Source organism: Symphalangus syndactylus, chromosome 14 (assembly GCF_028878055.3).
Source record: "Symphalangus syndactylus isolate Jambi chromosome 14, NHGRI_mSymSyn1-v2.1_pri, whole genome shotgun sequence".
NCBI classification, from domain to species: domain Eukaryota; kingdom Metazoa; phylum Chordata; class Mammalia; order Primates; family Hylobatidae; genus Symphalangus; species Symphalangus syndactylus.
The window spans coordinates 86,865,023-86,891,049 of record NC_072436.2 but is presented as its reverse complement, the minus strand read 5'-3'; the positions used below and the strand labels follow the sequence as shown (position 1 = coordinate 86,891,049).

Genomic DNA, 26,027 nt, shown 5'->3' with positions numbered 1-26,027 from the left:
TCACGAGGTCAGGAGATCGAGACCATCCTGGCTAACACGGTGAAACCCCGTCTCTACTAAAAATACAAAAAATTAGCCAGGCGTGTTGGCGGGCGCCTGTAGTCCCAGCTACTCAAGAGGCTGAGGCAGAAGAATGGCGTGAATCCAGGAGATGGAGGTTGCGGTGAGCCGAGATCGTGCCACTGCACTCCAGCCTAGGGGACAGAGAAAGACTCCGTCTCAAAAAAAAAAAAAAAACCCTCACCTATTGACATCTGGCAGTACATCCTTGTGAGTGCTACATCTGACTTAGAATGAATCATAGGCACTTCTTCCTCTACAGTCTTGACCCATGCTAGTCTCTCTTCCTAGAAAACTTTGACCCTTTCTTTGTTAAACCAATACCTGCTCATTCTTCAAATCTTAGCCTCAGGGTATTTTTTTTTTTTTTTAGAAGGAGTTTTCACTCTTGTTGCCCAGGCTGGAGTGCAATGGCACAATCTCGGCTCACTGTAACCTCCCCCTCCCGGGTTCAAGCGATTCTACTGCCTCAGCCTCCCGAGTAGCTGGGATTACAGGCATGTGCCACCATGCCCAGCTAATTTCGTACTTTTAGTAGAGAGGGTTTCTCCATGTTGGTCAGGCTGGTCTTGAACTCCTGACCTCAGGTGATCCACCTGCCTCAGCCTCCCAAAGTGCTGGGATTACAGGCGTGAGCCACCAAGCCCTGCCCAGCCTCAGGGTATTTTTAAAGGTCTTTCTCCAATGCTTCAGCTTAGGCCATCTCCCCACTCCCCACCTCACCTCTAACACTTAGAGAGTAAAAAGCTGTACCCTCGGGTTTCTTGCCCCTCCTGAAACACTGCACACCTAGTTTTCTAATTGTTAAATCTTTACCATTAGCCTATAAACTTATTTCCTGCTATATCCCCAGTGTTTAAACAGAGTGCCTAAACATGTTCATTTGTTGGATGAATCATTATCATCTCTGAATCATCAGGGGGAGATTTCAAATCAATACACTTCAAGATATTTATTAACCAAGTGTGTATTGCTTGTGAAGAATTTAAAGACTTCAGGTCACGTACATACTCTCAAACCCAAGACTGTAGCTAAAACAAGGTAGGTACCTTTCGAACTACAATTGCATCATGGTTGAGATTCTCAACAAAAAACCGTATGGCACGAAGAGGCAACACTCGGTCATCTCTCAGCAGTAGAGACAGAAGCCCAATGCCTATATGTTCAAATTTCCAAGGCCTTAAAAGGAGGAAAAATGACAAAGCATATCACACATAAAACCACTTGAAAAAAAAAAAAAACTGTATGTGAAACACCTTATAATTTTAAATTTCACAAGAATTTAGGTCTACTGAAGAACACTGCTCCTATCATTAATCCCAGACTTTCCCTCCATCTCTTTTCCTCTTAATCTGCTTCCAAATACACAATCTAGAATATAACTTTTTGTGACATAGTCATTCATAGCCTTCCACGTAGAAAACTCCTATAGTATTTAAGACAAATGCTGTGGGAATTACAAAAATCTTTTGCACTTACAGGTTTCTTTGCTCCATACCATCTAGCAAGGTGTCTACCAAATTTTCATAGTTCCTTTAAAAAAAAAAATCAGGTGAGGTATTATTTTACTATAATACTAAAATGAACATCAAAAATATAATAGAAATTCAAATTCTAGCCAAATTCACCCTCCTTCCCCACTTACTTCCCACCACCTGACTATAAAGGGCCTGATGAGAAGCAAGCCAGAATGAAAGTAGACAGGTGAACAGAGATGCTGGCAAAAGCTCATGAAAGGCTAGGAAGAGTGAACTCAACTTTTCCTGAATGGACATGCACAAGTAATTCTGTAAGTAGTAATCAATTAACTGGGAGTGGTACACACACACACACACACACACACACACACACGAACGATACACCAGGTATCTGAAATACATTAGGTAGGCTATAAGAGTTTATTATTCATAGACATTTTAGAAAACAACGAAGAGGCATATTCATATACTAACTATAAGGCAAAGACAAAATCAAGTTAGGAAGACTCTTGCTTGAGTGTTATCACTGAAGCATTTAAGTGCTTTGGTACCAAGAATCCAAAAACAGTTTATTAAAATCCTGATACCAAATTTGACCAATAAGTCATTACTATTATAAGCACTATAAAATGATACATCTGCTAAACTTGAATTTAGGAATTAATGACTGATGTGTACCAGTTATGTAGTTTCCGAAATATTACTACCTTAAAAAAAAAAAAAGAAAAAAAGATAATTCACTAGAAAAAAAAGGACAGTGAAATAACTTTTGGTTTTGTTTATTTGAGACAGGGTCTTGCTCTGTTACCCAGGCTGAAGTGCAGTGGCACGATCTCTGCTCACTGTAACCTCTGCCTCCCAGGTTCAAGCGATCCTCCCACCTTAGCCTCCCGGGTAGCTGGGACTGTAGGCGCATGCCACCATGCCTGGCTAATTTTTGTATTTTTTGTATAGACAGGGTTTCACCATGTTGCACAGGCTGGTCTCGAACTCCTTAGCTCAAGAGATCTTCCCACCTCAGCCTCCCAAAGTGCTGGGATAACAGGCATAAGCCACCGTGCTCGGCCTTATTTTTTAGATGGTGTTTTATACCTCCATAGCTTAAAAAGGAAAAATAGTAATCTGTGCAGTAATTATCTCTCAACTTCTTTGTATTTTTTTCAGAAGTCAATGTGTAAACATCATTAAGCAGTTATGGTACACATCTATACTTTAGAGATGTTAAAAACTTACTATTGGCCAGGTGCAGTGGCTCATGCCTATAATCCCAGCACTTTGGGAGGCCAAGGTGGGCAGATCACTTGAGGCCAGGAGTTCGAGACCAGCCTGGCCAATGTGGTGAAACGCCGTCTCCACTAAAAATACAAAAATTAGCTGGGTGTGGTGGTGCATGCCTGTAATCTCAGCTACTTGGGAGGCTGATGCTTGAGAATAGCTTAAACCCAGGAAGTGGAGGTTGCAGTGAGCCATGATCGTCTCACTGTACTCCAGCCTGGGCAACAGAGCAAGACTCTGTCTCAAAAAAAAGCCAAAACTTACTATCTATAATGTCATCTATTGAAGTACACCATTCATCAATTACCTTAGGGCATCGGCATTCTTTTCTTGTTGACGTTTAATTCCTTCCTTAATTTTTTCTGGGCTAAGCAATATCTGGTTGATAGAGGGGTTTTTTGATTGTTGAAGTAATTCCGCTATTTCAACACATGACTTTGGAATCTTGTTAAAAAGAAAAAAGCAAGAAAAAAAATGAAGTTCTGATGCAGACTACCCGAACGAACCTTGAAAATGTTATGCTAAGTGAAAAAGGCCAGACACAAAAGTCCACATATTTTATGATTCCATTTATATGAAATATCTAATAATGGGCAAATTTACTGAGAGAGAAAGTGGTTTCCAGGGGTTTAGGGTATGGAAGAATGGGAAGCGACTGCTATTAGGTACTTGTTTTCTTTTGGGGTGATGAAAACATTGTGGAGGCCAGACATGGTGGCTCATCTCTGTAATCCTAGCACTTTGGGAGGTCAAGGTGAGTGGACTGCTTGAGGCCAGGAGTTTGAGACCAGCCCTGGGAACACAGCAAGACCCCTGTCTCTCTAAAAAAAAAAAAAAAATTTAAATTAGCTGGGTGTAGTGGTGCACACCTATCGTCCTACTTAGTAGGAAGGCTGAGGCAGGGGATGATTATGCCACTGCACTCTAGCCTTGGGGGACAGAATGAGACAGAATGAGAATGAGAAACAAAGAAAAAGGAAAATGTTCTGGAATTCGAGTGGTTACACAGCCCTGTGACTATTCTACCGTGCATATAACATGTCCATATTAAAAGGGTGATATTTATGATATGTGAATTACATCTCAATTAAATTTTTTTTTCTAAAAAGTAAAGTATAATCTAATGACAGTCGCAAATAGCAAGCCTATGTTTGATTTAAAAGGAATACATTTAGAACAGTGGTTTTTAAAACAGGGGAGAGATGTCAACCATAGTCACTTCAGGGAAGAGGGGGATTCTGCTGTGCTCACCCTTCTTTTACTCACCCCCATGTTCTGTGGGAGTATAAATACAGATTTGTAAGTTCCTAGAAAATCTGCTATAACTCTCAACCTGAGCACCACTGAAAGTTATATTCTTTAGTCTTTCATTTGTCAAAACATTCAATTTTAGTTTTCTTCACTATAAATTACGAACCCAGTAGTCGATCTTTTGCGACTTTGGCTAGCATGGTAAACCTCGTAAAATATAATTAACTCTTTGAAAAATGAAGCTGTGGGCACACACAAAATAAGGGTAAATACAACAAATCAATAAACCTTTGTGGAGCCCTGGCTGTCTCCCTACCACGCTCCAACTTGCTACTCCACCCTGTTATCTACAGTAATGATCAATGAAAGTACAAAAAGCAAACAGGTAACAAATGCTTTTTTAAAAAAACACTGGACTCAAATGCCAAGAATATTATTACTGGAAAAAGGGCATGAAAAATAAAGGGCATTTTAACAAGACAGGATTTCCACTAAAACTTGAATGAAAGAATGATATTGCTTACTGTGAAGTCCAAGCCAATTGTTTCATACTGCCTGTGAATCTTTTCTGCAAGATCATCAAACAGTCTCACTATTGATGGCTTTTCCAGGGACATTGCTTGGCTAAGCCCTGAAGAAACAATCGCTGGCCAAGTCTGTATAATACAGTCCCAATCATGAAGGTTTGCCAAGCACACACCACTGTGATTTCCAAGGAGACAGTACAAGGCACCCTGCAGAAAAAAAAAATATATATGTTTACATGGGAAATAAGAGGCATCATGTAGTTGTAGCCAACGCACCTACGTATTGGTTTTAAATGAGTATTGATTACTTAAATGTTTAATATTGGCTAGTAAAATATGTTCACACATTTAACATGTTACTTTTTTTTTTTTTGAGACGGAGTCTCGCTCTGTCGCCCAGGCTGGAGTGCAGTGGCGCAATCTCGGCTCACTGCAAGCTCCACCTCCCGGGTTCACGCCATTCTCCTGCCTCAGCCTCTCAGAGTAGCTGGGACTACAGGTGCCCGCCACCACGCCCGGCTAATTTTTTTGTATTTTTAGTTGAGACGGGGTTTCACCATGGTCTCGATCTCCTGACCTCGTGATCCGCCCGCCTCGGCCTCCCAAAGTGCTGGGATTACAAGCGTGAGCCACCGCGCCCAGGCAACATGTTACTTTTTAGAAACCTGAACTTGACATTTAAGTGGCATCCATTAATATCTTCTCTAAGTCATTTAATACAGAGTTTGGGACAGGTGAGGTGGCTCACGCCTGTAATTCTTGCATTTTGGGAGGCCAAAGAAGGCAGACTGGTTGAGCTCAGGAGTTTGAGAGCCTGGGCAACATGGTGAAACCTCTTCTCTACAAAAAATACAAAAATTAGCTGGGCATGGTGGCATACGCCTGTGGTCCCAGCTTCTCAGGAGGCTGAGGTAGAAGGATCACTTAAGCCCAAGAGGTTGAGGCTAGAATGAGCCGTGCTTGTGCCACTGTACTCCAGCTTAGGTGACACAGAAGGACCCTGTCTCCAAAAAGAAAAAAAGAAATTGCTCAAAGAATGGCTACTAATAAGGTAATAAAGAAATGGAAGGATGTTTCTAAGAACATATATTCCATTCTGATTTTCTTCAACTATATCATAAAAACCACAAAATGTGTCACTCTTAAAATTTTAGAGTCTAAAGTTTGGTGTTTGAAATAATTTATTAAATAGTAGTTAACACCCGGTTGCTGAGCAATTTACAAAGTACATAAAAACTAAAGTATAATGCGTATTTATTACTCATAAAAGTCCAATTAACCACAATGATTCTGATGACAGCAGGTATCCTTTGATGACAGCAGGTATCCTTTCTAAAGTGCTTTTTCATAAAGAGTTATTACTATCAAAACATTTTGATTTCCAATTCACCTCACCTGATTCCCATCTAGCTTGTTACTGACTTTGTATTCCACTCCTCTCTACAGGTTTTCCATAAGGTCACTCATAACCTCGATTTTGTTGATCTAATAGATATTTTTCTGTTTTGATTGTACTTGACCTCTCTAATTTTGTCCATTTAAACTGCTCTCATTAAGGTCAACAACAGGATAGTCAATGAGTCAAACCTACAACACTCTTGAATTATACACGTGCACCAGGGTCAGCAAACATTTTCCATAAACGGCCAGAAAGTAAACAGCAAAGCCATTTGCTCTCTGTCTCAACTACTCTTCGCTGCCACTGTAGAGTGAAGGTAGCCATACATGATACATAAAGGAATGAACATGGCTGTGTTTCAACAGAAGTTTTAAAAAAGCAAGCTTTTACTTTTACAAAAGCAAGCAACTGAGCCTGGGCTATAGTTTATTGACACCTCTGTCTTACAAGCTTCATGGAACATGTTTAGGGCTCGTCTTCATTATCTCCAAAACACAATGACTCTACTCACCGAGTCTTCCTTCTAGAAAGACCTCTCCCTGCCTTCTGTGATTCTTCCCGATTTCTTGATACCTTTCTGATCTCTCCAGTGTCACTCAGCTCTTCTATTTGGCTTCTAAAGGAGTTTCTCAACATATGCCCCTTGGTCCTCTTCTTAATCTCCTCTTAGGCTTTCTTATCCATGCCCAGAGATTTCAATTATCATCAACATACATGGAAATGGTATCTTCAGACTCAGATGTCTAACTGGCCACTTGATGGTGCTCTTAGTTCATTGGAACCACTTCAAATTAAACTAGTCCAAATTAACTATGTCATCATCTATTCTACTCTCTCTCTCTCTCTCTCTGATGTGCCCAACAACTAGCTGTACGATCCAAAAGCTTAGTAATTTTGACATTTCCTTTTTTTAGTCCCCTCATATTCAATCAACAAGTCTTATCTGTTCTCACTCTTAATTCACTCTCAATCTATTTCTTTCTACCTGACAGTATAAGCAATCATTATATATTACCTATACTCTATTACATCCCCATAGGATGTAGTATTTGCCTTATCCTGTATCATTTCCTTTCTTCTCTACTCCAATTGCATAAGCTTTCATACCATTGCTCAAACTTACCATATTTCTTCCTTCCCGTCTTAAACCCTTCCTTCACACTGGTCATACTACTCTAAACTTCTTGGTCTTTCATCCCTCTCTCCCATAGGCCAGCCAGGCTACTTGGCCACTAGCACTCAAGTTAAACAATTCTTTTCCTCAGGGAAGTCTGCTTCTTATATTTTCCTCATCATAATACTGATCACAAACAGAGGTAAATAACTAAATAATGAGTCTCCTCATATTGGTAGGAAACAAAGATCATACCTATTTAAAGGTGAATCATGCTGATATCTTCAATTTACTTTGAAATACATAAAAAAAGAACAGATATGCGATAAAGCAAATACAGCAAAAACTTAAATATAGAATCTCAGTGGTGAAGATACGGATGTTTACCATAGAATTCTTTCAACTTTTCAGTATGTTTGAAAATGTTTACAGTAAAATAGGAAAAAAATCCTATACCTTGAATTGCTGCTGTGTAACATCTTGTCTATCAGGCCTTAAGAACTCCAAAACCAAGGGAATGATATCTCTGCAACAGAAGTTATATGCTCCCAAGGCAGCAAAAAATGTTTGCTGAGCCTTATTTCTCACCTGGAGGAAGTATTATTAACAAACGACTTTTATTAAATAGTAAAGTACAAAGCAGTTTAAAACAAATTATCAAAAACAGTAATGATAATTTACATGTTTTTCTCATTAACAAAATATATTTCAAAGCACATACCCTAAAAAAGAAGTAAATGATTATCTTTATTTATATCAAAAGGAAAGCACAATACCACCGACCATATCCATGGTTTAGGTTACACTGACTGAAGTATGTTTGATAAAGGGGAGACTGAATGGAACCAACATGCATTTGCTCAGTAACATAGCTAAAAGTAATCAGCATACTATTAAACTTTTTATTCTGAATTACTCTAGATATGAAGAGCCAGATTTTCTCTTATGTCCACAAGAGGAAAATTAAAGAATTTCCAGGAGGAACTTAAATAAACCAAAACAGACACATAACAACTTAACCCTTTTAAGGCAAACCTTAAGTACAATCTCACATATTTTTGACCCAAACAAAATATGCAGTATAAATTTACAACTTATGAACTAGTTAAATAGTAATGGATAATAACTGGTTATAGTAGGCCAGGCATAGTGGCTCACGCCTGTAATCCCAGCACTTTGGGAGGCTGAGGCGGGTGGACCACCTGAGGTCAGGAGTTAAGAGACCAGCCTGGTCAACATGGTGAAACCCCATCTCTACTAAAAATACAAAATTAGCCAGGCATGGTGGTGCATGCCTGTAGTCCCAGCTACTGGGGAGGCTGAGGCAGGAGGATTGCTGGAACTCAGGCAGTGGAGGTTGCAGTGAACCGAGATCGTGCCACTGCACTCCAGCCTGGGTGACAGAGTGAGACTCCATCTCAAACAAACAAAAAAAGAGTTTGAAATATGTACAATGTGTTGCTTTTACTATAACCAGTTTTGTTTTTTTTTTTCTGCTCTGTCACCCAGGCTGGAGTGCAGTGGCGCCATCTTGGCTCACTGCAACCTCCGCCTCCCAGGGTTCAAGCAATTCTCCTGCCTTAGCCTCCCGTGTAGCTGGGACTATAGGCGCATGCCACCACGCCTGGCTAATTTTTGTATTTTTAGTAGGGAGGGGGTTTCACCATGTTGCCAGGCTGGTCTTGAACTGATCTCAAGTGATCCACCTGCCTTGGCTTCCCACCCACAGTGTTGGGATTACAGGCATAAGCCACCACACCTGGCCTCAAACTTATTTTAAACATTACTTTAGAGGGAATCTGAGCTAGAAATTAGTTACAGGTTGAGTATCCTTTATCTAAAATGCTCAGGTGGCCGGGCATGGTGGCTCACACCTGTAATCTCAACACCATGGGAGGCCCAGGCAGGCAGATTGCTTGAGCCCAGGAGTTTCAGGCCAGCCTGGGCAATACGATGAGACCTTGTCTCTAATAAAAATGAAAAAAATTAGTCCAGCATGGTGGCGCATGCCTGTAATCCCAGCTATTTGGGAGGCTGAGCTCAAGCCCAAGGCTACAAGGCTTGAGTTCAAGACTTGAGTTCATGGTGGTGTACGCCTGTAATCCCAGCTATTCAGAAAGCTGAGGTGAGATAATCGCTTGAGCTCAAGCTCAAGGCTTGAGTTCAAGGCTACATTGGGCTGTGATCACACCACTGCACTGCAGCCTGGGTAACAGAGAGAGACCTTGTCTCAAAAAATAAAAATAAAGTAAAACAAAATGCTCAGGACCAGAAATGTTTTGGATTTGAGATTTTTTTTCACATTTTGAAACATGTGGATTATAAACTTCCTGGGTGATCATCCCAAATCCAAAAATCTGAAATCTGTAATGCTCCAATAAACATTTCCTTTGAGCATCATGTTGGTGCTCAAAAAGTTTTGGATTCTGGAGCATTTTGGGTTTCCATTGCTTAACCTGTAGCTAATTTACATTATTTTACAAAGACAGAATAATTAGTTGCACATGAATCTCTTTTTCCAGTTCTCTGTGCTTGGAGATAATCTCTTGTTCCTACACTAAAGGACAGACCTCACAATTCATGTGGTAGCAGCTTCCTAAAACCCAAGCATAATGTCTAGGAGGAATTATGTGGCCTTCGTAGACTGGACTTCAAAATGTGATTGAAGTGCCAGCAATATCACACTAGCACTGTCTTCCAAATTTAAATAAATAAGAAGCAATTACAAACAGCAACATTAAGCATTACAAAAAAATGACTAGCAAACTTAGCTTGAATATATTTGCAATTTGAAAGCTGTTTTCTATGCTAACATGAGTTAAGACAGCCTAGCTTTTGGTTCTGGTTTTATTACTTCCTGGAGGTAATTACTGGAAATTACAATTTCCAATAATTGAGAGAGTAATTCCAATTATGGGTGAAATTACTTAAACTCTCTTCTTAAAAGGGGGATATTAAGATTGCATGTAATAAAATGGGAGGGCAGGAGAGTGCAGTGTTTGGATAAGCCTTACCTGACTATATGAACTTGTAGATAAGCGAAGAAGATCTCTGATCATATCTTGATGTATCTTTTTGTATTCACAACCCTCAACAGTTAGTGTCCGTAGCTAAGAAAACAATCGCAAAGTATTTACTAAAATTTAATTATGAAAACAAAACTAAATACTCATCTGGAAAACTGGCATTTTAAAAAGTCACTATAACTGAAAAACATATTTACCTCATGCTGTAACATTACTCTGTCAATCAACAGTGCTCTGATATGTTGTTTTTTCCCATGGAGCTGGAAAACAAAGTAGCAACAAATACTTCACCATTTTCCCTAAATGACTTCAACAATGGATGCCTCTAAATACTTAATAAGTGGTCAAAAAGGCCCCTGGTTGACTGGTGAGTGGTGGTGGTATTTCCTTTATTCTAAAGACTTCAGGCTTATATAAAAATATGCTGTCTTAATTAATTTTTATGGCTAATAGTAGAAATATCCCCCTTTTACATAGCCCATCCAACACCCTGTTTTTCTCTGATAGTTTACTATTAGACCCATGCATGGGAGAGCAGCAGAGTTGTGTTCTTATTCAGTTAAATACTGAAAGGACGAAAACAGCCTACTAAGACAATTGCCCAACTCTCTTAAATCTATAAATAGCCATAGCCTTTCAGGGTAATCATATATGTTTACTACAAAATTTAATAAGAATATCTTTTAGATTTCTAAAAGTTATCATTTAAGCTTTTATCCATATAATCTTCCATCTGGTCACCAAAGGCAGATAGTTGAGGCTCAAAGACTCTTCTTCTTTCACACCACAGCTCCTTAGTCATTAAGCCCCCCAATTCTACTATTTTCAAAACATGTTATTTCCATTTCAACACCAGTGACTTGACTCACGCTGTGTTTTTCACCTGGAGTGTAATAGTTTAACTTCCTTTCTTGCTTACAGTATCAATCTCTTTGTACTTACTGTTCACAGGGGTGGCAGAGCTTTTTAATGTTTAGTGAATTGAGGGTTGACTTTTCCAATCAATATTCAAATCAGATCTACTTAAGAACAGTTAATGAGTCTCCTACTGCTGAATATAAAACTGCAGCACTTTCTCAAAGCAAAGTATAAGCAACCTAGTTTACCCCCTACAGACCCTGGCCCCTAAAAGCATGCCATGTTTTTATATCTCCTTGCCCTTTTACATGCCATTCCTTCTGTCTAAAGTATCTAGCAACTGTTGTCTAAACAATGAACTCATACAACCTTTTTAGACTCAATTTCAGTAAAAGTTTCTGGCATAAGAATACTGCCATGAACATCTCTTGGCTTACACTGATACTCTTTCTTCCAGGGTCCCAAAGAAGCTTACAATGACTTCTACTGCAGCAGGAATATAATACAAGGTAACTTTTTGTCAGATCTACATAAAGTGTAATGCTTTAAATTCATGCATATAGATAATTCCTCCTATTTTTAAATTCCTTCAAGTTCTTACAAGGTTGCCTCAATGCTATTGTCCAAATTCCCAATGAGAGTTTAGAGACTGTCATGGAAACAGGCAGAAGATTCTGTATAATAAAAATACATTTTTTGCTAGGATCCATTTGATTTCTACCATGATATTTTTAACTTTTACATATTTTTAAATCTACTATTTTTCCTTTTAGGAAAACTTTTTCTATATGCTGAATAATACCCAAATTAGAAAGCTATTATACGTCTTTAAAAAAAATTAGTGCAGACTTTTAGGTGAAAATACTGACCCGATTTTCCATTGATTTCTTTACTAAGTTGAAGCTTTTCCATCGGGAGTCAAATTCATGCTTGTGAGATCCTTGGAATTGTAAAAGGTCTCCAATAATCTGTGTCAAAGAATTTCAAATTGTATTTGCAAGTCATCAATCCAAGCTTGATCATATTAATCATTATGCAACTATTAAATGACAACTGTACCTTTATAATAAGAAACAATGACTTGGTATCATCTTCTGAATTATCAAGTATATGGTCTATAACGGGAGAAGGAAAAGGATTTTGGTTAAAATATTTTGAACTACTATAAGAATCTTCAGGCATTAGTCAAGAATCCATTAAGAAAAAAAATCACTGCCCAATATTCTCACCATTTAGAAAAAAAAAGTTAAGTAAACACATGCACGTTATAGATTAAAATTCCAAAATACTTATTCCAAAGTACGAATAAGTTAAATGTACAGATATACTTACTAAGAAGTTTCCTTATAACTGTAGCAATTGCTTCTCGGTGGTTCTCTCGAGACAGATCTATTTTGAAAAAATAAAAGAAGGTATTTTAGACACTGCATGCTCCTCAGACTTTTAAAGTTTGTATCAACATGTTAGGCCAAGAAGGGATAAAGTATTGGAGAAAAAAATAGGTCTGCCTTTACCATAGTTGGATTAGTGGCTAGGCATGTTACAGCAACTTCTAAAACCTCTATACTTCAATGACCTGCTTATGAGATGTCTATCACGCTTCAAGATAAAGAAAAATAATAATAATAATAAAAAATAAAATGGCCTGCTTATAAAACTTCATGGGGCAAGAAGGTGGGAGGGGCGAGGGAAAGAAAAACCACCTTTGCCAATATTTCAAAGGCTCTAGTCACTAATTAGAGATTAAAATACATGGAATTTTCTAATTAGTTGTGGGTGACCTAAATCAAGCAATTACACCCTAGCAATTAATGTATGTAACTAACTTTGGTGTTAATCCAGCAGTGAGAAAGGGTGCTAAATTTAACGTGAGATTCAGAACATTAACGATAAAATGTTTTACGTAAATGTTATTATAAAACTTAATTTACTATGATAGGAAAGTATAAAGTTTATTCAAAGATAGGGTTACAATATTCCTATTTACACCAAGTATATAAGTGCTAGAATAATTTTAAACATAAATGAGCATTATGATATATAAAAGCCTACCTCTGTACATAGCATTCAAATACAGACTGACCCAATTTCTTACTGGCTATTCTTTATATAATAATTTTCCAGTTTCCCCAGAAAAGGCAAAAATGACTGCTGTATAATTAATATTCTTTTCATATGTCAGAAAAGAGATTAGGAACATCATAATACAAAACTACTTCATTTTAGGCCGGGCGGAGTGGCTCACGGTTGTAATCCCCCAGCACTCTGGGAAGCAGAGGTGGGTAGATCACTTGATGTCAGGAGCTGGAGACCAGCCTGGCCACCACGGTGAAACTCTGTCCCTACCAAAAATATAAAACTTAGCTGGGCTTGGTGGTGCACACCTGTAATCTTAACTATTTGGGAGGCTGAAGCAGGAGAATCGTTTGAATCTGGGAGGCAGGGAGGCAGGGGTTACAGTGAGCAGAGATCGCATCACCACACTCCAGCCTGGGCAACAGAGTGAGACTCTGTCTCAAAACAAAACAAAACAAAAACACTACTTCATACTTCATTTTAGTCCTTGTGGAGTTACTGACAAAAATAATCCACACAGATTTACTCAGATTAGGATTCACATACCATGTTCAAGTCCAGTATATAACTTTGTCTCTTCCAAGGACACCATACTTGGTACTCTGTACAAAAACAAGAGTGCTTGCATTTATTAATAATACCAATATGAAGTATTAAAGGGAAAAGTTTCATTGCTGGACTGTTTAAGCCAAAACAAAGATAATGTTCTTTTAACAGACACAGATTTCCCATCTTCAATGGGAAAAATCAATCTATCTTTCTCAAGATCAATGCTGTTTCAGTAAGAATCATGTTATTTATCTTAAAGAAAAAATTTAGTGACTTCAGGAGGCCTCCTAAAGGAACATAATATTGATATCCAATATTCAAATGTAAAAGATTAAATATGATAAACATTTAGATAAAGAAAAGTCAGCTTAATAATGGTACAATAGTAAAAACTCACAAATTTTACTAAAGCATATAGAGCTGACAAGCTTATTTAATCATTACCCTTCCTCTTAAGATCAGTCAAACACATCTCTCCTAACATGTGCAGTCATAAGACACTCTTTTCGAAGAAATTCAGGTGTAAAAATCACTGTTTCCTAATTAAAGATCTGCCATAAGGAATTATGATACCACGACCAGAGGCTACCCTGAGCCTTTAGGCGGTAGCCCTGCTCCACAAGGCTACCACAACCAGACCCAGCCAGTCAAATTCATTAAACAGTTAAAAGTCACTTTTTACATAGGCAAGAACAGATTTTATAGGAAAATGAGAATTGATATATCTGAAATCTACATTTTCTTTAGTGAAAAATATACCTCAATTTTCAGTACTTTATTTCCAAATATAAGATTCAATTCAAAGCTTTTATTAAACAAAGAGATACATTCTAAAAGGAAAAACAGGCACAAATGAGGCAAACATATACAGAGTTGATAAACAGCAATCTTATTATTATTACTAATCACCAATGAACTGCACAACACTTGCCATGAAGAAAATACTATTTTTAAATCAACACATCCCCAGCTATATTGTATACCCTCAAAAAGTAGCTGAATTAAATGGGTTATCTCTACCTTAATATTTGACAGTTATGAATTCAGGTATTTAAGTAATAGGTAAAAACGTATTTCTAAAATGTCAGTTATTTAACTATTTTTCTCACCATAACCCAGTAAAGAGGATAGCAACAATACCTTCTCCAGTTTCAAAACCAAGCCCATAGAGTATAAACAAAGAATGGCTTCTTTTCCACGAACTTACTTCAAAGCTCACTAATATTTTATATTAATAGTATCAAACGTTAATTTGCTTTTTCAGACTTTCAAGATCAAATTCCTCTTAAAATTTTGTTTTCCTTCTATAAAGCTTCAACCACTGGCAAACTTGAGCATCTTTTATATTTTTGCATGATCAAAAATATGTATGTATCCAAAATCTGTTAGTAAAAAATAAAATCGGATTCCTTTACATGAACGTCATGTCTTTACTGAAATTAGAGTTCACCAAAGAGAAAAGGCCTGTACTCAAGAGTAACAAGAATAAAGCACAAGAGAGTTCCCACCCTCCCCTCGCCCATTGTTAGAGCAAGGGGAAGTGCTTGTTATGAGCCATCCCATTAGAGTATGTGTCTCCCCACTGCTGCCATAAACACTTAGTTTTCTTTTTTTTTCTTTTTCTTTTTTTTTTTTTGAGATGGAGTCTCGCTCTGTGGCCCAGGCTGGAGTGCAATGGCGCAATCTCGGCTCACGGCAAGCTCCGCCTCCCGGGTTCACGCCATTCTCCCGCCTCAGCCTCCCGAGTAGCTGGGACTACAGCTGCCCGCCACCACGCCAGGCTGATTTTTTTTTTTTGTATTTTTAGTAGAGACGGGGTTTCACAGTTTTAGCCAGGATGGTCTCGATCTCCTGACCTCGTGATCCGCCCGCCTGGGCCTCCCAAAGTGCTGGGATTACAGACGTGAGCCACCGCGCCCGGCAAACACTTAGTTTTCTGAAGTAGAAATATACAGTCTGCAGCTCATGCTGTCTGTATCTAATGCCATATAATATTAAATCAAGCATGAATTTTAATTACTGTCACTTTAGTTACTGTCATATTATACAAATAAGAAAAAAAGCATTCTTTATAACCAATTATTCTCCATAGTTTTTACTATATCAAAAAAACCTGTCATTTGGGAATTTAAAGTTTTTCAAACAAGTTTCATCTAAGAGTCCTGACACCAAATTTCTTAAAATCCATGTGACACTTTGAATTGTTTTCTTATCAGGGAATTTGAAAAATTATCACCTATGCTGACTACTTTAAAAAACCCTGTATAAGATTGTAAAATATTAAGTAATATATTTAAATAAAAGCCTTATCTTCTTCCTCTACTTTTAAAACTTGGATTAAAATACAGCTTCCATATCTCCTACATAGAGTTGACCCTTGAACAACACAGGTGTGGGTCTGCTTACACGCAGATTTTTTTTTCAACTAAATGTATTAGCCAGATGAGAAATCTACACATATGGAGGGCTGACTTTTCGTGTATGCAAGCTCTACGGGGCCTACTGGGGCTCTTGAGTATAAATGTATTTTGGTATGCTGTGGGTCCAATCCCCTAACTACACCAAAAAGACTATATATATATAGGACATATCTGGGTAGTATACATTACAGCTTTTATTTATTCTTATCCACCATAATTTGATCTCTTCTTGCCTACCACAAATTAACTGGATTAACATGATTTACAATAAATGCTTCCCAGCAAGTGTAGCTATTTATTTATTTATTTTTCAAGACAGGGTCTCCCTCTGCCACCCAGGCTGCAGAGCAATGGTACGATCATGGCTCACTGCAGCCCCAACCTTCCCGGCTCAAGTGGACTCACATACACCTCAGGCTCTTCAGTAGCGGGTACTACAGGTACACACCACCACGCCAGCTAATTTGTTTATTTTTTGGTAGAGACAGGGTCTCGCTATGGTGTCCAAGCTGGTCTCAAACGCCTGGCCCCAAGTAATCCACCTCCACCTCCCAAAGCACTGGGATTACAGGCATGAGCCATAGTGCCCTACCTCTTCTGACCTTTAGAAGATTTTTTACTAAAAGAAATCTCTATCCATTACCCAAGTAAAATATTATGACTGTATCTCTTTGTGACATTATAGATCTAGTTGTGCCCAGGATGTAATCTCTGATATATAAAACTGTTCTGGTAGCTTTTAGCTATGCACATAATCTTAGGTGAATAGGCTTAAGGCACTGTCTTACAGATCTATATTCTGACTAAAAGCTATAGTAACAATATGTAAGTTAAATCAAATTCCATCACTACCTCCCCCTTCCTCATGTGAAATCCATCCTACTCATTCACTAGTTCATTTTACAAACCATAGTATCATTTAACCTAAGGAACAATACAATTCAAAAAAATAATTCCAGCACAACATACTGTAAATAACACCCTCTATGTAATAATAATAAAGTTAAATCTGCTTCATAGCTTCTAGATAGTACCAGGCCACCTAACTTATAGTAAAATGTATTAAAATATTTGTACCACTAAAAAAAGACCTATGAATTTTCAACAACTATAGCATTCGTACCACTAGATGGGAATCTTCTTTAGATACGATTAGAGCAAGACTATGAAAAGAATCACTGGTAGGAAAGAAGGGATGGTGAAAAAGAAATAACTAATAACACAAAAACAAAATATATAATACAAATCACATATGTAAATGAAGGCTGGGTGAATTGTCATGAAACAGCTGTAAACAATAATATAAAATTCTTCCTGTGTATAAGTGAAAGAACATCCTATCTTCCCAATAACCCTTCCCCTTCCAAATAAAAATAAACACAAAGGATGTAAAACCAAGCCACTAACAGATTTTTTTTCCTTCAAAGTACAAATGTTTCACAAGAGACAATTAGGCCTATTTTTGTGTTCTATTATCCAATTCAATCCTAGGTAGCAATAATAACTATAAACACAAATGAAAACCTGGCTCTTATCCCGCCAAGTGAACAAAGAGTTGCTAAGTAAAGAGAAATCTTATATGCTGCTAGATTTTAAATTAACTCTGAAAACAGGAACTACTTCCAAGTCTGACACACAAGCTTTTAAAAATAAATGAAAACAGTCAGAAGGTGAAATAAGGAGAAAACAGGGTTACTCACCGTGGAGTAGTAACTGTTTCCTTTTCTGTGTGCAGCTCCCCCAGCAGAGCTGGGTAGTTTCCTGGAGGTGCCAAGAGACGTTAGCTAGCCCTGCCCCTCATTGCATAAGCAACACATCCTTTCACATATCAATGAAATGGTCTCACTATTAGACCTTAAGTATGAATTTCTCTCAGTGAAAAGTTAGTAAAAGTTGAGATCCTAAGGATGATTTAACTAAAAATGACGTAATAAATCTATCAGAGGAAAGGGGGCACAAAGTAAAGAAATATTTTGAGATGAAAAATGACTCCTCTACCTTGAGTAACCCTGTTTTTTAGATGTTAGTTTTTTGCATCCTGTGATAGCTGGTTAGACCTAAAAGATTATTTAGAGAATGGACTGCAAAAGGAAAAATTAATGATGATTTCAGGATTAAAGGCAAGGGTCCAGAATTCCTGTGGCTCTGGAAAGACATAATCCAACTTCCACATCTATAAAGGTAGAATTATGAGTATAAACTATACCACAAATATTTCTCTTAAAACATTATCTAAAGGTTCTAAGAGCAAAATAGGTCCTATTTTAAGATTAATTCAACAACCTGTGATATCTGACAAAACTGTTAAAAATTCAAATTGTTTTCAATGGTACGAAATAAGAAAAAATTTACCCTTAATTACCCACAATTACTTTATTATATCCATCCTTTGAAATTGTAAAGTTTATAGTAAGTATAAGATATTTAGTGGCCAGGCGCAGTGGCTCACGCCTGTGATCCCAGCACTTTGGGAGGCAGAGGCAGGTGGATCATGAGGTCAGGAGTTCAAGACCAGCCTGGCCAAGATGGTGAAACCCCATCTCTACTAAAAATACAAAAATTAGCCAGGCATGGGGGCACACGCCTGTAATCCCAGCTACTTGGGAGGCTGAGACTGGAGAATCACTTGAACCTGGGAGGCGGAGGTTGCAGTGAGCTGAGATTGCGCCACTGCACTCCAGCCTGGGCAACAAGAGTGAAACTCTGTTTCAAAAAAAAAAAAAAAAAAAAAAAAGATATTTAGTAAGCCTATACTGCTAAAGGCCCAAAGGTACATGGCATCCCCAAAGTGGATACCATTAGGTAGATCATTTACTTTTATGCTTAGGACTTGGCTTTTTATTTTTTGTCAATCTCTAATATAAGAATATAGCACAGAAGATAGGTTTTCCCATTTAGTAGCCACTTCCCTGAACAATGAGATTTTAAGACCATCCCACATACCCTATTAGGACTAAGTTGGATATTCTCACAGGAAAACTAAAAAGTAACCTAAGCTTTGGCTGGGCGTGGTGGTTCATGCCTGCCAGTAATCCCAGCACTTTTGGATGTGGAGACAGGCAGATTGCCTGAGCTCAGGAAATTGACACCAGCCTAGGCAACATAGCAAAATCCCATCTCCACAAAAAATACAAAAATTAGCTGGGCATGGTGACCCACGCCTACAGTCCCAGCTATTCGGGAGCTGAAGTGGGAGTATCACTTGAACCCAGGAGATGGAGGGTGCAGTGAATCAAGATTGCATCACTGCATTCCAACCTGGGCAACAGAGCAAGACCCTATCTCAAAAAAACAAAAAAAAAAAAAACAAAAAAACAACAAGCTGGTGTGGTGGCTCACACCTGTAATCCTAGCACTTTGGGAGGCCCAGGTGGGAGGATCACTTGAGCTCAGGGACCAGCCTGGGCAACATAGTGAGACCTTGTCTTTATTTATTTATTTTTTTAAAGAAGAAGAAGAAAAAAAGAAGTAAACTAAGCTTCTAGGGATTTTTTGTTTGTTTTGTTTTTTTATCACTGTACTCTTTCTTCCAGAAGACAAAGACTACTAATACACATGGCAATCTTAATACTGAGTAATCCAACAAAAAAAATTATAGCAGCTAGAATTTTACCTAAGATTCATAGAAGTTTAAATGTTTAAAAAAAAGAATTATATGAGGCTGAATGTGGTGGCTCATGCCTATAATCCCAGCACTTTTGGAGGTCGAGGCAGGTGGATCACTTGAGATCAGGAGTTCGAGACCAGCCTGGCCACCATGGTGAAACCCTATCTCTACTAAAAATACGAAAAAAAATTAGCCAGGCATGGTGGCACACGCCTGCGATACTAGCTACTTGAGAATGTGAGGCAGGATAATCGCTTGAACCTGGAAGGCAGAGGTTGCAGTGAGCCAAGATAGCGCCATTATACTCTAGCCTGGGTGACAAAAGCAAAACTCCACCTCAAAAAAAATTAAAATACAAAAATTAGCTGGGTGTGGTGGCGGATGCCAGTAATCCCAGCTACTCAGGAGGCTGAGGAAGGACAATTGCTTGAACCCAGGAGGTGGAGGTCGCAGTGAGCTGAGATCCCACCACTACAGCCTGGGCAAAAGAGCGAGACTCTGTCTCAAAAAAAAAAAAAAAAAATCTTATGAATTGCTATGTGCTTCTAAAAACTGGTCTGGTATTTCAGAAAATGCATAATGTCTCCTGTCTCCTAATACCACAGCCAAACTGTTATTAACAATAGATACTTTCCTCAGACATCTTAGACATCACACTAAAATATTCATTACAGTTATGTGTTTCATTTTCTCCGTGACCTAGTATATTTTCCCATTTCCTATGGAGCAACTAATGTGCTAAGTTAATTCTCTTTCTCTACTAGTTTCAAATTGATCTGCTGATAATCACCATAAATTATGCTACTGATATTCATTCTTCACACCAGGCAGTACGAATTCGTATGACAGAACAATGGGACCATTTATTGGAATTACTGTATTAGTTTTTTCAAATCAATTTAGATTTAGAAGATTTGAACAATTACTAACCTATATTAAAGTAAGCATTTTAGAAATTTTAAAGGCTATTTTATTTTATGGTACTTTATGAGATTAACCATCTGTTAAAAAAAAGTAAAAATGTTACACATAGGAAATAAACGTAAAAAGCTATACTTTGCCAAAATAAAGTTTCAGCTGAAGGTAATGCTAGTTATAAATTAAATACAATTCTATTAATAACTTGTAAAAGTCAAAGGAAGACTGAAAACTCCCTCTTTTGGCAATTCAAAGGCAAAGACCTGTTCATTTATTCTTAATTCTACTTTATACAATCATTATCCCCCATAGATATATGTAACTAAAAAGAAACCTAAAAATACGTATTATTCAATTATTTTTAAAAATTGAAGTTTTGTTTTATTTCATTATATTAAGTATGTATCAGGAAGCATTTTATATTTTAATCTATATATGTTTAAATATATAAACATACATATATTTAATATAGATTTTTATTACTTCATTATATTAATACATTAAATTTTCACTCTAAATGTGCAAGTGCTAAAACACAAAACCTTTCAGGCTAAATTTATCTTTTCCTTTTTAACTTTTCTGGGAAAAGCCGATAAAAGGATACTCAGGATCAATTTTATAGCTTATAATATATAGTAATATAAACTAATAGTCTGTATCATATGGTATTCATAAGATTATCATAATATATTCTTTTCCTTATTAAAATGCACTTCATTATAAAAAAATCTAATTGGCTTTATAATAATCAAATATATGAAGCTTTTGTCATGATGCACATTTATTTCAAAGGATAAAGCCTTTTGCTTTAATTCACTATTACAGTGTACATGGCATCGAGATACAGGCTGATATGTACTGCAAGGAAAATCCCTTGGCCTCTTTAGCTGACCCTTCAGCAGTGCATCCTAATGATTACTCAGTACTAAAAATTTACTAACATTAAAAATACATGCTTTTGCTCTTAGATAAATTATTGGATTAAATGACCACAATTCTAATTGTTGACACCTTCAAGCAGAACTCAATTTGCTGATGTGCAAAGTTTGTTTAGTATGAAATAGCTTTTTGCCTGCCATAAAAGGGTCAAGTTCTCACTGTATTACACACTGTTAAGATCATAGGTGAAAATCAAAACAATTTTTGAAGCCTCTTATTTTTAAATATTGTCCAAAATCAATCTTTTTTTAACAAAAATGAATACTGGTACAACTGCTCTTATATCAAACAACAAAACTAATGAAAAACAAAAGTTCTTTAAAAAGAATTCGGCAAATTCCTAGACACACTTATAACAGATTTCCTTACCTGAAATGACCCTAACTTCTCCTTCTTAAACTTAATAATCTAAAAAGTTCAATGCCTAAGAACAGTTTTTGGAGTGAACAAAATGGGAAATACATGTCTCCAAACAATGACTACACAAAGTATGGGAAAGATATGTAGCCACATTTTGAAACCACTTCTTGAGGCTTTTTAACATTTTTGTTGCAAAATCAGTAAATCATTTTCCCCTTTCTGTTTTTTGAGAGGGAAGAGAGGGCACTTACTCATTTGAATGTGATTTACACGTAATTTCATTAACTTGCTTAGTAACAAGATATTGATGTTGAAAAAAAGATCTTAGTATATTTAAATTATTATCTATCTACTTAATAATTAAACTAAAATTAATATATACTGCTGATTTTATTCTTTTTCTTTTTTAAAATTTTTTTGAGACAGGGTCTCACTCTACTGCCCAGGCTAGAGTGCAGCAGCATGATCTCGGCTCACTGCAACCTCTGCCTCCCGGGCTCAAGCAATCCTCCCACCTCAGCTGGGACTACAGGTATGCGCCACCACGTCCAGCTCATTTTTGTATTTTTTTGTAGAGACAGGTGTTTGCCATGTCATCCAGGCTGATCTCGAGCTCCTGCACTCAAAAGATCCACCTGCCTCATAAGCCACCACACTGGGCCTCTGCTGATTTTATTCTAACTTAATTTTTTTTCACCTTAAATGGCGGAATTAACAATGGATTCAATTTAGCTATTCATTTGAAGTAATAATACTCTGAAAAGCACTTAAAAAATCATAAAACCAATTCAAAATCATAATGAGTAAGATTGCAGATCTTTTTTTTTAAAGTTTTTTGCTACAAAATCCTAAATCAACATTTGCTACAGACAAAAGAAAGCAGTATTTTTCCTTTTTAAAAGAACAGTATTTATCTTAATTAACTCACTAAACTAACAGATTAACTTAATATCTCCACATTTGATCTTTTAAAATTAATACCTAACGTTATTCTATCCTGGTACCATGTGAAAATCTGAATAAAGCCTTCAGGTTTATAAACCTAAATTGTGCCTCCGGTATTTTTGACCTTAACAGTGACAAATAAAAAGGTTAAAGTGATACAGAAATAACAGCAATAATAACAACAAACCAGTAACTCATTAAGTGACTAAGACTTAAAATATATGTAAAGTGGAAAATAGTTATTTTTACTTACAAGTTAGTAACTGGCTCTCCTTTCAATGGAGGTAGGAGGTTTCCAGAGCCAATTAAACAGTTGTGCACTATAGTCAGACTCTGCAGAATATCATCTCTAGAAAAAAAAAAAAAGGCATTTTCATATTTCCAAATCCCTATTTAATAAGCCTGCTAGAGCCTAGCACAGAAGTTTTCTCATGTGGGGATATAAGTGATTAAGGTAAAGAAATAGCAAATGTCTTCAGTTTACCAACTTAACAGTGAAGACCAATTAAATATATATTTATTGCTAACATTATGCCTGCTTACATTTAAACAGGCTCTAAATAATCACAAGTAACAATAATTAACTGCCCTTTGTGAAACAACTGTTAATTTAAGCATCGCTTTACCAAAGACCACTGCCACTAACAAAAAGAGGAAATATTGCTACAGAAGATCTTCCAGCTTAATCCATCTTTTAAAAATGCGACTAGTTAAACATTTACTTCCAAAAAGCAGTTCAGAGTACGACAGAATTGATGTTAGTCAGTCACACTTCTTTCTCCAAGCCCATTCCTAAATCTGCTTATGAAAAATTTCTGGTGTTTGACACATCAATTTTCTTGCTTTTATTTTAGAAACTTTCAAACTATGAAAGTCTAATGTTTCAAATACTTACTTCTTGTTAAATACCTGTGGGAGACGGAAAAAAAAATCTCATAGAAATAATTCTTAACATAACATTTTGAGAACCCAATAAAGTCTTAGCTGAGTCTAGGAAAGCAGGCACTCCTTTCAAAGGAGGCATATCCACACCCACTTTCCAAAAGACAAGTGAAACTGCTAAGCAGAAGGTAATAAACAAAAATAGAAAAAGAAACCTACAATTTTTGGGTTTAAAATGTTTAAGTGTTGTCAAATTTTCTGTTATACAACATTGTATTAAATGATTTTCTAAGTACATGTATAGCAGATTTTCAAAACACAATTGAAAATGAATACATGAGATATGCCACAGATAAAGCCACAAAAGACTTCTTTAGTCTGCAACGGAATAACTCTAATTATAAAATAAAACCAACCTAGACATTTCAAGTTTTCCATCCCCACAATGCTGGAGTTTGATGAGCTCAGGCTGAAGAAAGGAGTCCAAAAGATAAAAGGCAAAAGACACTTCTTCTGAAGAAGGAACATGCCACTGGATTCCCAGATTCCACAAGTCCCCGGGTTTGCCCCAGTCCTAGAAAAGAACAGCATCTACTCAGCAAGTTGAGAAATTAAAAACAACAACAACAAACCTACATATATATACACAATTTTTTAAATTTAAAAGAAAATGTAAACATAATCCAAACCTAAGGTAGCAAATGATATACAAAAAAGTAGCATGAAAACAACATCTTATTGCCTCTTTGTTATCACTCCTGAAAAAAGTCTCCCAGAAGAGTACTCATTATAATATGAGTTTGCTCTAAGAGTGATACTGTAAGAGTGATGATGAGTTTATGTGAGGCTTACTTTAGCAATAAAATTATATTGAACTATAGACATTAGATAAGGAATATATACCAAGTTGTTTCACATATCAATAGGAAAGAAAACTAGTTTCAGTTCCATGCAAAGTGAGACAGCACAAGTTTCACATATTCCAATAATAGTTTTAATAATTTATCTTAAAAATAAAAAAACTAACATCTTTATTTGCAAGAAAAAATAACATTTTGAATCCCTTAAAACAGAAAATCAACATATTTTTGAATCCTAAAGTATTGAAAATGCTTGCCTTGATAGGAAAGTATTCAGAAGGAGGCTTGTCAAAGCCACCTGGCACACTGCAGTATTCTGTAGGGTAGATAAGTGTGGTAGAACGGAGAAGATGATGCAAAAGGTTACAAGACAGAGTGTAACCCTGCTTACAGGTTAAATGTAGAGTTCTTTGGAGAATCTTTACAAGCTGCTCCCTATAAAGAAGCAACTTCCTTCCATCCACTCGAGTAATCTAAAAAGAGGAAAAAATAGTTGAAGATATTTTGGTTAAAAGAACAAGAACCAATCATTAATGCAAAGTTCAATGTTTGGCCACTAACACAGTCTAAAATAGTGTTTCTCTATATGACTTTAATTAATTTTAGGATTGTCACTTTAACTGCATTCTAATAATTAATTCTTTTTAAAATCAAACACATTTTCTGAGCTTAAGCTTTCACGCACCATAGTAACATCCCTTTCAAAGGTCTATTCTATTCAAGCAATTCTCCTACCTCAGCCTCTCAAGTAGCTGGAATTACAGGCACACACCACCATGCCCAGCTAATTTTTGTATTTTTAGTAGAGACGAGGTTTCACCATGTTGGCCTGGGTGGTCTCAATCTCCTGACCTAGTGATCCGACCGCCTCGGCCTCCCAAAGCGCTGCGATTACAGGCGTGAGCCACGACACCCGGCCCTAATTAAACTTCTGAAAAAACTGATAAAGAAAACTGAAGTTTGGGCCAGACGCAGTGGCTCACACCTGTAATCCCAGCACTTTGGGAGGCCAAGGCAGGCAGATCACGAGGTCAGGACATTGAGACCATTCTGGCTAACAAAGTGAAACCCCGTCTCTACTGAAAATACAAAAAATTAGCCGGGCGCGGTGGTGGATGCCTGTAGTCCCAGCTACTTGGGAGGCTGAGGCAGGAGAATGGCGTGAAGCCGGGAGGCAGAGTTTGCAGTGAGCCGAGATCGCGCCACTGCACTCCAGTGTGGGCGACAGAGTGAGACAAAAAGAAGAAAAAAGAAAAGAAAATGAAAGGAAAAGAAAAGAAAACTGAAGTTTGATTGATGGCCAAATTTAAAGTGTAGACCAAAAAAATTCCCAAATCTGATCAACTTTTTCAATTAATGAGTTACCCATATTAGAATTAACTGGTAAAACTAAGTAGATGGCTGAAAATGCAGTGATCAACTATACCACTCCTTTGACAACAAGAGTATGACACATTCTGATTTTCTGAAGCCTCATCAAATT

At 37.1% G+C, this 26,027-nt stretch overlaps 1 protein-coding gene across 11 annotated transcripts in view; it reads right to left on the bottom strand.

Annotated features, from left to right (window-relative positions):
- PSME4 (proteasome activator subunit 4) overlaps window positions 1-26,027 on the bottom strand; it is a 133,304-nt gene that overhangs the window by 56,360 nt on the left and 50,917 nt on the right. For all 11 annotated transcript variants that reach the window (XM_055240427.2, XM_055240426.2, XM_055240429.2 and 8 more), the window contains 14 exons: window positions 24,802-25,017; window positions 24,101-24,258; window positions 23,056-23,151; window positions 13,611-13,666; window positions 12,321-12,377; window positions 12,048-12,103; window positions 11,858-11,956; window positions 10,328-10,390; window positions 10,119-10,214; window positions 7,561-7,692; window positions 4,589-4,798; window positions 3,121-3,257; window positions 1,540-1,593; window positions 1,110-1,239 (listed from right to left, as the gene is read on the bottom strand). In XM_055240427.2, the coding sequence (XP_055096402.1) occupies window positions 1,110-1,239; window positions 1,540-1,593; window positions 3,121-3,257; window positions 4,589-4,798; window positions 7,561-7,692; window positions 10,119-10,214; window positions 10,328-10,390; window positions 11,858-11,956; window positions 12,048-12,103; window positions 12,321-12,377; window positions 13,611-13,666; window positions 23,056-23,151; window positions 24,101-24,258; window positions 24,802-25,017 (1,560 nt within the window). The remainder of the gene's footprint in view (window positions 1-1,109; window positions 1,240-1,539; window positions 1,594-3,120; window positions 3,258-4,588; window positions 4,799-7,560; window positions 7,693-10,118; window positions 10,215-10,327; window positions 10,391-11,857; window positions 11,957-12,047; window positions 12,104-12,320; window positions 12,378-13,610; window positions 13,667-23,055; window positions 23,152-24,100; window positions 24,259-24,801; window positions 25,018-26,027) is intronic.